Genomic DNA, 15,410 nt, shown 5'->3' with positions numbered 1-15,410 from the left:
GAGCTCAGAATTGTTCACATTACATAAAATTATTTCATAAATTCATTACATTCCGCACACTCAAAAACTCAGTTATCCCATTTTTCTTGCACTGGGAGTTTAGATAACAAAATGGTCTGGGATTGGGAATTTAGAAAATAAAAGGGTCTGGGATTGGGAATTTAGAAAATAAAATGTCTGAGATTGGGTTCTTCCTTAGAGGCTGAATGTGGATCCATCCCCAGCTCCTCCAGGACATTCCTGCCCAGCCAACCCGGACTCATTCCCAAGGCAGAGCAATTTAGAGCTGCACTATTCATAAATACACATTTATTTTTCATTAGAAATGCGTAATTACAGCATTTTTAAAGCATTTTCCCCTAGAAAAGTAGTTAAGCAACAGTACAAACAAAAGTGTTAGTCTTCTGCAAATACAGTTTTCATGACACTGAACAGAAAACACCAGCAAAAGGCCAAGAGTTGCCGTCAAGGGATTTTTCCTTTTTTTAAATATTTTCCTTTTTTTTTTTGTTATAAACACCATAGCAAAAAAAAAAAAAAAAAAAAAAAAAAAAAAAAAAAAAAGACTGTTCCAACAGTGAAAAATATCTGAGCTCTGGAGCTTTCCCTAGGTGGCAAAGCAGGTACTGCAGGGCAGCAATACCCAAACATCTGCAGACATTCCATTTGCACAGGAGGGACCAACGGGGTGGCCAGGGATGGAGTCTCACAGTTTGGATGCAGTTCTGCCTCTCCCCATGAAAGATTTGCTCTGTCCTCTCTGAGTGGGTTTAAGTGCAGCCCACGGGGTTTTTTTGAAGGCCAGGACTTGGGTTGGTGTCGTGATGCAGCTCTGAGTGAAGCTGGAATTATCCCAGGTGAGGGGGAGCAGGGCATGGCTGGAGGTTCTGAGGTCTGGGAGGTTTTTCCAGCCCTTCCCTCTCCATTTCTGGCTGGAGTTCACTGCCAGCTCCCCAACATTCCTCAGTCCTCTCACTGGATTTGGATGGCTCCGTGTTCTATCTGCATTTCTGGCTGGATTGCTGATTGAAGGGAATCAGTGCCCTGCAAAGGGGAATGGGACAGCAGGAAATCAATCCAAAAGTGATTTTTATTGGTGTAACCAAGAGAATGAGAGCTTATTATACAAATATAAAGTTCTTGTGAATTCCAGTGGAAAAAATTCCAAAGCAAAATCCGCATGGATGTGGGCTCTGTGACAGTGGGAATGGGAACACACTCACAAAGGCACCAAAAATAACATCAAGAGCCTCCATGAAGCCTAATGAGGAAGCTGAAATAATGCAGTTATGATAAACATCTACAAAATCATGAGTGGCACCAAGGCAATTATTCCCTCTCTCTTCCCAGGAAAAGAACCAGCTCCAAATAAAGGAAATAAATTCAGAGTCTGGCACCAAACTGAAGCTGTGGAAGGCTCATCCCAACAGAGGGATTTTGGGAACAGGGAGCTGGGAAGGGCACCAAGGATGAGCATGGAAAAGAGAGGAGGGAGTTCTGCAGTGCAGAGCTGCTGGGGGTGAAATCACCTGTTGGTTTTGTCCTTGGAATTTCTCAGTTGGAGCAGGATTGAGTCTAAAAATGCTGATTTTCCCCCCTGCAGCCTTTCCCTGGTTAGGGTGAAGAGACACAGCACAACTTTTCCTCAGAGGAAATCCCTCCTGCTGACCTGACTCTCCTCACTTCCCAAGGAAAACCAGGAAGAACTACAAGGGAGCACAACTGACTGAAACCTGCAAAGGAAAAATCTCTTTACAAACCAACTCACTGCCTACCAGGAACAACAAGGGAGGGAAAATCCAAATTTCTGTGAGCCAGGAAAGCACCTGCCCAGAGCAGCTGCACTGGCCTGCACAGAGCCCCTCACACCCAAAAAAGCTTCCCCTGCCAGCAGCCATCACAGCACGGACAGAATTCCAAGCCCAGGGCAAGGATTTCAGGATTTTTTCCCTCTGAAAAAATCCAGAGATCATTCCAGAGATGCTGGATTTTCCCTCATAAACACCTCTAAATGATGCTCTGTGCAACACCCTGGCCACTGAATTCTCTCTCTGACAGGATTTTGGTGATGAAAAAGCATCATTTGAGGTCCTGCTTTGTGCTCCAGCCTTGAACCTGCCAAAAGATCCACAAGTGGAGAAAATCCACCAGAATTCCCAACTTCTAGGTTTTATTACACAGTTCCAGCTTATTTATTATTCAAATTAAAACACCAGAAGTTCAAAATCCTAAAGTGCTGCTCCTAAATTCATTTATTTCCCTCTGCCTTGTTGCCAGTGATTGCATTTGGCTACAGGAATTTTTTCCTTGTTTAATTTGAAGGGCATTTCGTGTTTGCTTAAAAGTTCAATAAATTCATGCCAAGGTGCTGAATAAATCTATGAGATTGCTAAATTGGATACCACAAAAATTTACATAATCCTCAAAGTTTTCTTTCCCATTTAGAGGAAAAGTGTATTGAGTAAATAGAATTATCAAATATCAGCACAACAGCAACACCAAATATTGATCCAAACTCAGACCTGAAGGGATTACAAGAATTTATATTTGGAATGATGGTGGGTTTTTTTCCAAATCTAACAAAATTTACCACCAGCATTGCATCTGAGCACAGAATTTTAATCCAAATATTCTGTATTTCTAGACTTTGCAAACTGCTGTCAAAACATGAAAAGAAGCCAAGCAAAAATCATTCATGAATACACTGAAAATACAAAATTGAAGTGGATTTTGATCTGTTCCAGCTGAACTCAGAGCAGGAATTCACTTCAAGAAAAAAAAGGGCAGAAAACTGGTACCTTGTAGTGAGACATGAAATAAATCCACATTTGTGCTGTTCCTAAGAGGGAACTGGCACAGAATCCAACCCAGGTGGAAAGTAAATTCCACTTTAATGAGCTTTGATTGATAAAGAGCTGCAAAAGCCTTGGGAGCCTCTTAGCACCTTGACAAAGAACCAGGTGCAAGTGGCAGTGCAGTGCAGGTGGAAGTGTCAGGGCATTTTCCCTTCCCTCAGATAAGACTCTTCCCCTCAGATGAGAGATCCTTCTCCACAGGAAAATTCCATATTTTTATCCACAAAAAAATCTCCTGAAGGATGGATAAACTCAGAGCAGTGCAAACACCAAGTTGGTTTCTCCAGCTCCTCTCCAGACCTTCAGTTTTCACTTGGTGCAAAGTGAGGGAATATTTACGGCTGACTTGTTTTGGGGCTTGTCTGCTTTTCCTTTCCTGCCCTTTTCCTGTCCTATTCCTGCCCTGCTTTCCCTGGAAAGCTCTGGGGTTCAGCACAGTGTAAAACCAACACGGTTTTACCAACACAGCTCCTGGGGGCTGCTGCTCTTGGGAGCTCTGCTCCAGAATTCCTTCCTGAGGAGGGAAATGTGGGAATTCTCCAGGCTTGGAGTAGGAACAGCTCTCACTGCCTGCTGTGCTTATCTGGGGCCATGGTCCTTGTGAGTCCTTCCCAGCTCAGGGTATCCCCACTGTTTGTGGCATTCACATTCTCTGAAAAATCCCTTTGCCTAGGGTTCTTCTCCAGGGAAGCTGAGAAGCCTCAGAGAAAAAGGAAAACAATTCTTATCTCATTTGCTTCTCCTGTGTTTTGCTCCTCTGGAATGTGTTTGGAGGTTGTTTACCCACAGGTGACTGTTTCATTGGTTTCATGTAAGTTGTTTGCACTCTTTGGCCAATCAGGGCCAAGCTGTGTCAGGACTCTGGAGAGAGTCACGAGTTTTCATTGTTACCTTTTTATCCTTCTGTCTGTATCCCTTCTGTATTCTTTAGTATAGTTTAGTATAGTAGTCTTTAATATAATATAGTATCATAAAATAATAAATTAGCTTTCTGAGAACATGGAGTCAGAGTCATCATTCCTTCCTTCATCGGGACTCCCCACAAATACAACAGTTGTTCTTGGATTTATTAAATCCACAGGAGCAGCAGTGATGGAGGATCCATAAAAAACAAGGCACAATCCCTGCAGAACAGCCTCAGTGTCCAGAGCACTGTTAAAAATAAAATATTGACAAGGGCAGTGGCAAGGCAAAAAGAATTCCACAACCACGTGGAGAAGCCCACAGAGTGGGATTTTCAAAACCACGTGTGACCAAATTCAGAAAAATGTGTTCCAACTGGCTTAAATCAGCTTTGTGGTGCTGTCACCAGAGCTTCAAGCTGATGACAGACTTTTTCTAGCCTCAGCTTCACGGCTGTTCAAACTGATTAAAAACGACCAAAAAAACCCCAATAATTCCTCCTCAAGCAGAGAGGATCAAGTGTTCACTTCCAACTGGACTTGCTGTTGATCAAAACAACTGGAAAACTGCTGTCAGAACAGGAATGACTTTTCTGAGGGAAACCTCAGTCTGAAAATACTCTTCAGCTGATTGCAGCCACATTTTTGGTGCTGTCCTTTGTGAGGCTCTCAGCCTTCAGGGACACACCAATGACCAAAATAACTTCTCCAGAGGCACTGAGCAAGGACAGCAAAGCAGGAGAAATCAAGGATCACTTCCACCTTCAAAAAAATTGATGTTTCTTATTATAAATGATGAGTTTTATGGTTTGGAAAGAGGATGATGAGCTGCTTGTAGTTGTGGGTAGATACACAACAGATCTGACAGCTGTGGAGAGGAGAAGGGGAAGGGGAAAGTGGAGAAGGGGAAGGGAAAAGGGAAGGGGAAAGGGAAAGGGGAAGAGGAGGAGAGGGAGGGGGAAGAGGAGGAGAAGGAGAGGAGAAGGAGGGGTGGCTCATACTTGGCTGGAGGCAGCGTGGTCTGTCACAGGGGTCAGCTGCACGTACTGCACCTGGATGTCGCTGCCCTGCAGAGGGGAGCCGTCCACGCCGCCGGCCGCGGGCTCGGCCGAGGCCACAGCGATCAGCTGAGCCCCCTGCAGCACCTGTGGGAGGGCAGGAGAGACAGGTGAGAGCGGGCAATGCCACCAAGGCAGGCTGCCAGGGATGTTTGAGTTTTAGCTTTTATATTTTCACATTCTGGACTGCAATAGTACATGACTCTGAATTCCGTACAAAGTGTCAGCAGTTCTCACAGCTCAGTCACACAGAGCAATCCTTTTCCAGCCCCAGAACCAAGGACACCACTGCAGCTTCAGCCCAAAAACTGCAAACAACAGGGAATGGAGGGGAGCAAACTGGGAGGATGGGACTGCATCACCTGGAGTTGTGACTGGACAATTAACCCCAATACGGAAATGGACCAAAAATCATAAAAATGTGGAAACTCATGACACGTTGCCCATCTTGGGTCCATCTTGGGTGTAGCCCTGGCTGGGCTCTTGTAGTGTCCAAAGTGTATCCTTTGAAAACCTTTTAATAAATGTCTATTTTATTCCTTTAATTCTGTCTAGCCCCTGTTCTAGGCAGCCTCTCAAGGCATCAGGAGGAGCACAGAGGGCAACTGGTCCCAGCACCCTGCCCAGCAGGGCTGATGCCTGAAGAGCTTTGTATTTTTCAAATCCTGTACTGCATTAGTGCATAGCTCTGAACTCCATATAAAGTGTGGTTAACTGTCTTCACATTTGGGTCAGACCATCTTCCAGACCAGGAATACCCTGTGAACCATCCAGAGAAATCCAACCAGGAACACCCCATGAACATCCAAACAAATCCAACCAGGAACACTCCATGAACCACCCAAACAAGTCCAGATCCAACACCAAAACCCACCAAAGGAACCACAAGAGAAGCTGTCCCTCAGTTCCAGCTGCTCCCAGCAGGGTTTCCCACTAAACACAGAGCACATGGATTCTCATACTGGATGCTCAGTACATTTGGTCTTGTGGGATTGATAATTATGTTAACTTTGACAAGTTAATTGGGACAGAGTGACAGATCCTGCTGTGAGTGTGATACCACCAGAAATCACTGAGCAAGGTTTTCCTGCAACACCCAAATCCAAGATATTCCTTCCCACAGCCAAGGCATTCATTACAGCAATGTTTATATTCCTATCAATAGGAAGGTGTAGATTTAGGAATTCCTAATTATTGCTTATGTTTATCCCATCTGCATTTGGCTGGAGAAGACAAGTTCCTCACAGGCCTCAAACCCACAGAAAAACTGATCCATCTCAAAGCACTCAAAATGGGTTTGGGATAAACTCATTGTAATTCCCTTCTTGAAACAAAAATCAGAATAAAATAAATATATATAAAAAAATAACAAGTCCCCCTTGCATTTCTCAAACCCAGCCCCACATCCAGGTTTAACTTTTATGAGCCACAAATGAGGGATTTCTAAACATTCGAACACAATGAACAAAAGGAATCTTTCAAACCAAAAGAAGAGAACAAAGAGCAAAAAATAACATTGTTCACAAAGGTTCTGCTGACCAAAGGATGATTTCTCAGCTGATCTGAGGGTGGGTGGCCGTGGACGAGGGAATGGACCCGAATTTCCCTGGGGAGCGTGGGAGGAAGAGGAGGTGACCTGCAGCAATGACCTCCAGGGTGTTGTCAGGATTTTATTGGGATCTTGGGTGTTCTGAGACAGCACCAGCACCGAGCTGCTCAAGGATGCCCCAGTCTGCTCTGAAGGAACAAGCAGAATTCTCTCCTCCCACAGTATTAGTTTTGGAAGCACCCCATGCTGGCAGGATCACCCTTTGTCCCACTGAGCCCCTGCAGGTTTGAAATGACTTTTTTCCCCATTTATTTCTCAGCTGGAATATTCAGAAGGGTTGGGAGTGACTGAGCAACCCCACGAGCACAGAGTCCTGGAGTTTGGGTTGGAGCAGCTGGGAGAGTGGAGGTGTCCCTGTCCATGGCATGGGGTGGGATGGGGTGACCCCAACGTCCCCTCCAGCCCCACCATCCCAGGATTCTGGGATTCTGCCCCTGTACCATCCCACTGACCTGAATCTCCGCCTTTCTCTTCAGCTTCCTCCCTCTCCTCTCCCCCTTTTTCTTCCCTCTGTCTTGGTGATTTGGGACATGAAAACAACTGATCTCCCAAATTTCTCTATTCTGACCCTTCTTCAGTGAGATATTTACCACACAAAACGTAATAAAATGAATATTAATAATGAAAACCATCTACTTTCTCTGTTCTCTTTCTTTCCATGTCAAGTCCATTTTATCCCATAACAAATAATTCCCATTTCACATCCCACTGCCAAGGCATGAAAGGGAAATTTTCAAAAAAGAATAAAAATGTAAGAAATTTTCTTTCAACTTCTTCCAAAATTATTCAAATATGTTTAAATTTCTATCACATCCTTTGAACCTGCTAAACCCCATTTTGAACCTTCTAAACCCCATTTCTGAACCTTCTAAAACACATTTTAAACCTTCTAAACACATTTTTGAACCATTCTTGCTACTGTTGTGAGCTCTTTTATTAATCTGAGCAAGCACGTGTTTGCCTACCTATAAAAATCTCAAAAATAAGATATATTAGGATTTTGGTGCCTTTTTTCCATGTTTTTTCCCCATTTCTACATCAGGAATGCAGTAAAAGGGGATGTTTCTTTAAACTAAAGTGATGTTTGGAATCCCAGAAGGAGTGGATGTTTCTGGAAGCTGAAAATCCTGGGACACTGATGGCCAAACACATTCAAATGACAAACACATCTCCTCCAAATGATAAGAAGCTCTGCTGATAAGAGTTCACTTCAAAAAGATAACTCCCTGTCCCTGATTCTTTTCAGTCTGAAACTTTTGGAGCCTTAAACTAAAACCATCTCCTGCATTTAATGCCAGCAAAACATTCATTTAGTGGCTCACATCCTCCAAAATTCCTCTCTGAAGGAAATGCAGGGTTGTGGGATAAAGGCTTTGCAGAAAATCCCACTGCAAGAGCTTTCAGGTGCTTTATTCCCATTAATATCCCAATTAATTGCTCTGGAAATAAAAAATAAAAAGCATCCACTGCTCTTAAAGTGAGGGAATTTCATGAGATGCTTCCTTGGAGACCTTCCCTTCCCCAACAACAACTTGCACCTAAATTTGTTATTTCTTTCTGACATGAAATGTGCCGATATGAAAATAAATTCAGCATAAATCAAAGCAGTTCAGAGTGGAGGAACTGTCCCTGCTGTGCATTTCTGGGAGTGCTGAGTGGAACCTTGCAAAAAGTGACCTTAAATCTGTCAAAGCTTCATTAGGGAACACCCAGCAGAGCCATAGAACAGGGAGCACCTCCTGGAAATCCCCCAAAATCCCAGGCATGGAAAAGGAAACTGATTTCAGCTCCACAGAGTGGGGAGAAACCAAAAGGAGAATTCCAGAGTGTGCTTGTAGCAGGGGCATTTTTTAATTGTGTAAGAATAAACCATCCCAGCTTTGGGATTCCCTTCCTGTCCTGGAGAAATGCAGGAACACAACTGCAGCCACCTGAATGTCCCCAAAATGTCCCTTTTTCTGCCTGCCATGGTCAGGATTCCTGTCCTGGAGAAATGCAGGAGCACATCCTGCAGCCACCTAAATGTCCCCAAAAAGTCCCTTTTTCTGCCTGCCATGGTCAGGATTCCCTTCCTGTCTTGGACAAATGCAGGAACACAACCTATAGCCACAAAATGTCCCCAAAATGTCCCTTTTCCTGCCTGCCATGGTCGGGTGGAGTGAGAGGAGTGATGGCAAAGTGTGGCTTTGCTTTGATTTCTGGCAGGGATGGTTCAGGCCCTGAACAATGATGTCAAATGCATCAAATCCAAACACAGATTTCCACTGAAAATCCACTTGAAACCAGCACACGTGCAAAGGTTAATTATAATTATAATTAACTGGCAGTTTGAGTGCAGATGGAATTTCAGTAGAAATGACTGGTTATGGAAACAGGAGTTACCTCATCTCATTCCCTGTATCAAATTCGAGGGGATATTGGGAAGAAAGGAAACCTGGATGGTTCCTCTGGCTCATCTCCTGCTCTGAGATCCTCCCAGGCAATTGTGCTCCAAGGGAAGCTCCTCAGGATGGCTCTGGAGTTGTCTGAGGGCTCTTCTCAAAACCAGCCTGCACTTCAGGGGGATGGAGCACCTCTCCTAAGGGAAAGCCTGGGAGAACTGGGATTGTTCAGGGTTCAGACCAAACTGTGACCTTGCAGTGCCTGAAAGGGCCTCAAGAAAGATGGGAAGAGACTTTGGGCAAGGGATGGAGGGAGAGGACACAGGGAATGGCTCCCAGTGCCAGAGGGCAGGGATGGATGGGACATTGGGAAGGAATTCCTCCCTGTGAGGCTGGGGAGGTGCTGCAATGGAATTCCAAGAGAATTTCTGGCTTCCCCATCCCTGGAAGTGTTCCCTGGACAGGGCTTGGAGCAGCCTGGGATAGTGGAAGGTGTCCCCATGGCAGGGGTGGATCTGGGTGAGCTTTAAGGTCCCTCAGGAGTCCCCAAATCTGCACAATTGCAAGAGGTTGTGCATAAATGGTTCAGTGCCAGCAGCAAGCACAGCAAAACCCATGGAACTGCCTCCCAGAGGAAGAGTTTCCAGGAATGGGCAATTCCAGATCTCTAGGATAATTCACTGTTCTGAGCAATACTAAAGAAGCCTTTGGCTTAATTTTTTTTTTCCAGAAGAATGTTATTGTTGGGTTTTATTCAATGTACAACTGAGTAATGGCTGGATAATCCAGAGAAGAATACTCCAGAGTCAGGGAAATCTTCCTGAACTGGAGCTGCTGAGTGCAAGAGCTCAAGGAAGGAGTCAAAGATGGGTGATGCTCAAGGAAGGAGTCAAAGATGGGTGATGCAGACTCCTGCAAGTGAGCAGCACTGGGAGAGGAGAGGTCAGTCCAAGGAATAACTGAGGGTCTCTCACACAGCATCTGCCTGGTGGGAAATGTGTGAGTGCCACGACCCAGCCAGGAGGGAGAGGATCCCTCCTTCCTGAAGGAATGGTTTCCTTTCCATCCAAATGTGGCAAATCCCTGCTTGTCTGAAAATACAAACCTGGCTTGAAATGGCACCCTGGTCTCCAGTTCCTGGTGGGATTAGTTCTGCTGGAAACAAAAGGTCAGGAGAAATGCTGGGGTATTTTCAGCACTTCCCACAACATTCTGCTGAAGGATTCAGGCAATTGCAGCAGGAGGAGCATCCAATCTTTTCCTAAATAAATTCAGAGGAGGATTTGGCCTCTCAGTGCTGTTGAGAAGCTCCATCCCCTCCAATGAGGCTGGCAGTAAATATGCCACTTAAAAAGAGTCTGAGCAGATCGCTGAGGATCTCCCCAAATCCCACACAGCTGGGAGATGTCTGCTCCAATCCCTCACTCTGCCCTCAGAAGGGTCACTGCACTTCAATTCCAGAAAGAAAAGAGATTTAGGGGGAGCTGCAAATGTTTACATCATAACTGGCAGTGGGTTTTTTTTTTAATAGAAGCAAAATAACATCTGAAAGTTTGGCTCTTGTTGCCAGAGTAACAAACACTGCTCCTGCTGTCCCCGACAGGATCCCATTAGCCAGGAGAAATATGGATGGGAAAACAAGAACAGAGACACAGAGAACTTCTAGGATTGCACAGCTCAGGAAAAGGCCTAAGGAAATGAAGCTTCTCCCTCCTCCACTTGAATTCTGGAATGATGTCACCAGCTGGAGTTCCATCCATCAGGATCAGAAGTTCGTGGTGGCTTCAAAGGAAAAGCAGGAGGAGGATGGGGGGAAAAAACAGAGTGAGAAGCCTGAGCTATAAATCAGGAGATGGAGAAAGTTCTAAGGCAGTGCTTGTCAATTAAAGAGCACTTAAAGGAGCAAACAGTGCTCTGGAGAATTACCTGAATTACAATAATGAGTTTCTAGCAGAAAATTGCACCAAAAAAACCTGCTCTGGATATAATTCAGGGAAAAAAAATCCCAAGGAAAAGGGGAAATTTAACACAAGTTAAAGAGCAGACTCGGGCCCTCAGGGTTTGTTCAGCCCCACTCCTTTGGGAAGATGCTCGCTGATTTCCTGCACAGGGAGGAATGCAGAGCCTGGAGCTGTCTGTTGCCTCTGGTTTTCCTTTCCCACCCAAATCTCGTGACAGGAGTGACAGAGCTCTACTGAACACGAGGACTTCTCTGTGTTATAGGGGGTATTTCCATGTGGAGGGGAATATGAATCCCAGAATTTCAGCTAAAAACAACCATATGGGGTTTGGAATGAAAACCATATGAGAGAACACCTGCACTTCTCCAAACACTCCTACAAAAGCTACAGATACTTGTAGGAAAGGAATTAAAACACCAACTCCAGCTCCAATCCTGGCTTTTATCTGCTAGGGAAAGTTCATGTCCAAGGAGTCCAGAGGAACAGAAGTTTTATCTATTTTATTTCAATTACTGGCACTGGGCAAGGTGAGTGTGGCTCTGGCAGTGACCAGAACTCGCAGCAGATGGGCTGGATATTAAAAGTGATCCATCATCTCCCACCCCAGAAAATCATCTCTGATGTCCAAAGCCTTCTCCTGAAGAAAAGCAATTAGGAGAGCTGATGGATTTCCTCCATGGAGGTGGATGTTGTTCCACACAGCCGCTGTAGTTTTTAAAATATTGGGTTTTGATGGATTGAATAAGATCAGAATCAGCACAAATCAGCACTCTCAGATTGCCAGCAGGGCTCACAGATAAGCCATGAATTATCTCTGTGTTCTCCACCTGAGGCCACATCATTTCTGCTGGAATTCCACAGGTGCTTCCCTTTTGCCAAGGCATTAAGTGGACAAATATTTGCAATCCCCTGGACAAAAGCTTGGGGATTGGTGCTTCTCTCACACCAAGCATTTGCAATGATGCAAATGTTCTTTTTCTAATTTCCAGCCATAAAATAGAAATGACTCCTCAGGGAGCATCAGTTTGTTTAAGTCATGTACTACAAGTTCTGGGACTGCCCATGATGTTTTCCCAATTTTGCAAATGAATTTGTGATTCCTTGAATTAATTTCCTCCTTTATGGACTTGTCTCAAGTTGAAGCCAGTAGCCTGACATGTAAGAATTGTACAAATCCTTCAAAAATGGGATTTGCCAATTACATTCCACATTGAGCCCGCAAATAAAATCCTTGTTCTGGAAGGGATTTTTAAAATTTAAATTTTTTTCTGCGTGCATGAAAAGCAGTCCCAGAGAAATCTGGATTTTAGCAGAGAACCAAAGCTCTGTTTCAAACGGGAACAAAGAGGAACAAGAAGGGATTTGTTTATCCACTGCACTTCCTGCATCGCTCCGAAAGCTGCACCGAGTCATTCTAAAGCCATTAGGTAACACATCCACCCTGCTCTGCTATAAATCATTAAAATCTCTTTGCTTTGGGGGTGGAAAACAATTGGCACAGGCGTGGAGTGCCTGTTCTCCCCCGTGGATTAAACTCCAACCATATGTGAGTTGTCAGGGCAGTTTTACCCTTGCCGGGGCTCCCCGAGGTTCTGTGCTCTCCTCACCCCTCTGTTCACCCTCTGTGCTCATTGTCCTCTCCAGCCACATCCAGGGGATGCAATCACAGGAACCAGAACATCTCTGAACCCCTGCCTTTGCTGTAGAGCTCCAAGTTTCACCTACGTGGAGCTCCCAGCCATCCCTGGCCTGTGCTTGAACCTCGCTCTCCCATCCAGCACAAAATTTCTATTTTGCTACCAGCTGAGCCTCCAGGCCAGCCAAAGGTCTTTAATTCCCCTCCCCAGATTACATTTGCATACATGTTAAACTTTCCCAGCGTCATTTGCATGTTTGAAAAGGCATTTTGGAAGGCCTCTCCATTTGATTTTATTTTTTTTTCCTGCAGTGTGAGTTTGAAGCAGACATCAAGGAGAGCTCTGGACCCAGAAGTGTTGTTTGCTCTGAGTCCACATCTGCTTTTCCCCAAGCCATTGCCAGTTCTGGAGCTCACTTTAATACCCAGCTGGGATAATGTAAAAGAAGGAGAGAACCTCAAATAAAGGCTGGGAGCACATATTTGTGCTCAGGAATAGTTGTGTGCAGCCAGTTCAGCTTCACTTGTGTTCTACCCACTGAAATTTGGTCTCAATGGAAGGAAAAGGGTGGAAAATCCACCCCAAAACAAGCCCAGTGTGTGTGTGTGTGGCCACACGAGTGGAACTAAAGTTCACCAGAGATGTCTAAAATCCACTTTTAGAAGGTTAAAGTGCCTTATTTTTACAATCAACCCTTCAGTTTTGAAAGCAAAAATGTGCTTTTCTCCGAGCAGCAAACACAGAATGTTCCCTGGGTTGCTGGGAATCTTCTCCCTCTACAGCTCCAAACTTTCCTCTAATCCATGGAAAGTCTGGTAAGAAATTGTTTAATTCTTAGGACACTCCAGCTATTGAAGTAGAGAGGGAAATGCTGGACACAGAGAGCTGAATAAATGGATTAATTCTATACAAACCATCATTTTTTGGCAGCTATGGTGGCCCAAACATCCATCAGGAGTCGGGCAGCAATAAAAGTGATAACCTGATAAGGTTATCCCAAAAGCTGTGCAGAGAGAAGGAGCACAAGCTGTGGCTGACAGGGATTTGTGGGATGGGGAAGGAGTTTAGAGAGTGTCAGGGAAAGTTCTTCCTCCTCCCAGCCCATTAAGGGATGAATTATTTTGATTTAGATGAGCAGATTTTTCTTCACACATCCTCCAGTCTGAGCCTGACTGCGTCTGGCTGTTTGTGGAGCTGAGGAAGGGCTGAAAATGGGTTCAGCACTGGAGGAAAAATCAAAACCCACCCACATTTGGCCTTGCTGGAGTCTGGGGCTGATACAAACGAGAGAATTTCCAGCCCTCACATGGATCCAGACGCTCCCTGGGAGAGCAAAATGCCAAGATCCCGTTCATGTGAGATTCCATTGAGCTCGGGCTCATAAAAAGCAGTTTTTCATATCTAACACAGAACATGCTGGGGTTTTTTTCCTTAAAAATCCTTCAAAAAGTGTGGAAGTTGTGCCAAAGCAGCTCATGGAGAGACTCAGAATGACCCTGGTGTCACTGAATGCCCTCGTGCTGAATTCCTCCAGCTGGCAGCACTGGCACCCCGAATTCCCAGCTCCTAAAGAGCTCCTAAATTCTGGGAATATTTCCCTATGGAATTCCCAGCTCCTATGGAAATTCTGGGAATATTTCCCTATAGAATTCCCAGTTCCTAAGGAAATTCTGGGAATATTTCCTCACTGAATTCCCAGCTCCTATGGAAATTATGGGAATACTTCCCTATGGAATTCCCAGCTCCTAAGGAAATTCTGGGACTATTTCCCTACGGAACTCCCAGTTCCTAATGAAATTCTGGGACCATTTTCCCCATAAATTCACAATTTCTGCCTGAACATGAGGTGGTTTTGCAGCCTGTTCTCCTCCTGGTACCAACATTTTCCTCTGGGGCTGGATCCTGCCAGGATGGAACAGTCCCAACAACTCCAAACTTTATCCTTCAAAAATCACTCCCCAACCCCCCTTAAATCCAAGTTTCACACTTTTTAAGGAGAAAAGAGAAATGGGATTTAAGGAGAAGGAGGCAATAAGTGCTATTTAAGCTTTTGTCATAACAAGGAGATAAAAGCACAGGAAAGAAAGGGATAAAAGACTCTCCAAGGAGATTTGCAGCTGACCAAAAATTCCCTCTGATCCTTTTATTTACCTACTTGGAGCTTTTTCCTGAATATATCGCTTAGGAATTGGATCACACAAAGCACAAAGAAAGCCACTGTACAGTAAATAAACCACAGAGGAGATAAGGCATGAAACAGCACTGAAAAAGATCAATTTCAATATTTTTTTCTCCTTTTTCTGTGTGGTCAGATTAAAAATCTTTAGGAATTATCCATCCTAAAAGTGGAAATAAATATTAAAGCACTGGGCATGCCAGAGTATGGTTGGGCAGTGTTATAAGAAGAGCAATAAGAGTTGAGAATTAGATTTAAAATGAGATTTTAAAGTTCAAATGGTGGCACCCAGAAGGGAGCAGACAAAAAGTGAACAGGGGAACTTTTAAAAGGTTTGGGAGTCTCTGAGAGAAATTTCATGTTCCAAATCCATGGAAATGAAAATTTCTGCCTGTTTTCACCCTGGATGTGACAGATCAGGGGTTAATTCCAGTTCTGGGGTGTCCAGAGATGGAGCAGGAGCTGCTGGAATCCTGTCCCACCCTCCTGGAGCTCCTGCAGATCCCCCAGATCCACATTCCCACTGATCTGATGGGAACAAACCCTGCAATCCCAAATCTGTATTTATGGGAACGCTGAGCCTTTTCCTTCTCTCAGATAATCCTGAGGAGCTGATCTGATCCCAGGGAATGGAGTTTGGTTTGTTTCTCCTGAACAATCCCATTCTCACTGTCCCCCCTGTGCTTTTCCCTGGTTTTCCTGCTGCAATTCCTGCTCAGCAGCAGCAAACCCCACTGAGCCACCCCCAGATTCTGCACTAACACATCCCAAATGTCAGGGGGCAATTTCAGGGAAGGCTCAGCCTCCTCAGGGCGAGCTCAGTGCCTCTCA

The 15,410-nt window shown here is 44.7% G+C and overlaps 1 protein-coding gene across 2 annotated transcripts in view; it reads right to left on the bottom strand.

Moving 5' to 3' along the window:
* Window positions 1-294: 294 nt before the first annotated feature.
* Window positions 295-15,410, bottom strand: part of BANP (BTG3 associated nuclear protein) — a 111,118-nt gene continuing 96,002 nt past the window's right edge. For both annotated transcript variants that reach the window (XM_063168177.1, XM_063168176.1), the window contains exons 12-13: window positions 4,759-4,902; window positions 295-1,044 (exon numbers count right to left, since the gene is read on the bottom strand). In XM_063168177.1, the coding sequence (XP_063024247.1) occupies window positions 973-1,044; window positions 4,759-4,902 (216 nt within the window). In that variant the 3' untranslated portion in view covers window positions 295-972. The remainder of the gene's footprint in view (window positions 1,045-4,758; window positions 4,903-15,410) is intronic.

The sequence above is a fragment of the Melospiza melodia genome, chromosome 13 (assembly GCF_035770615.1).
Source record: "Melospiza melodia melodia isolate bMelMel2 chromosome 13, bMelMel2.pri, whole genome shotgun sequence".
NCBI lineage: Eukaryota > Metazoa > Chordata > Aves > Passeriformes > Passerellidae > Melospiza > Melospiza melodia.
The sequence above is the reverse complement of the archived record's forward strand: the minus strand, read 5'-3'. Positions and strand labels throughout refer to the sequence as shown.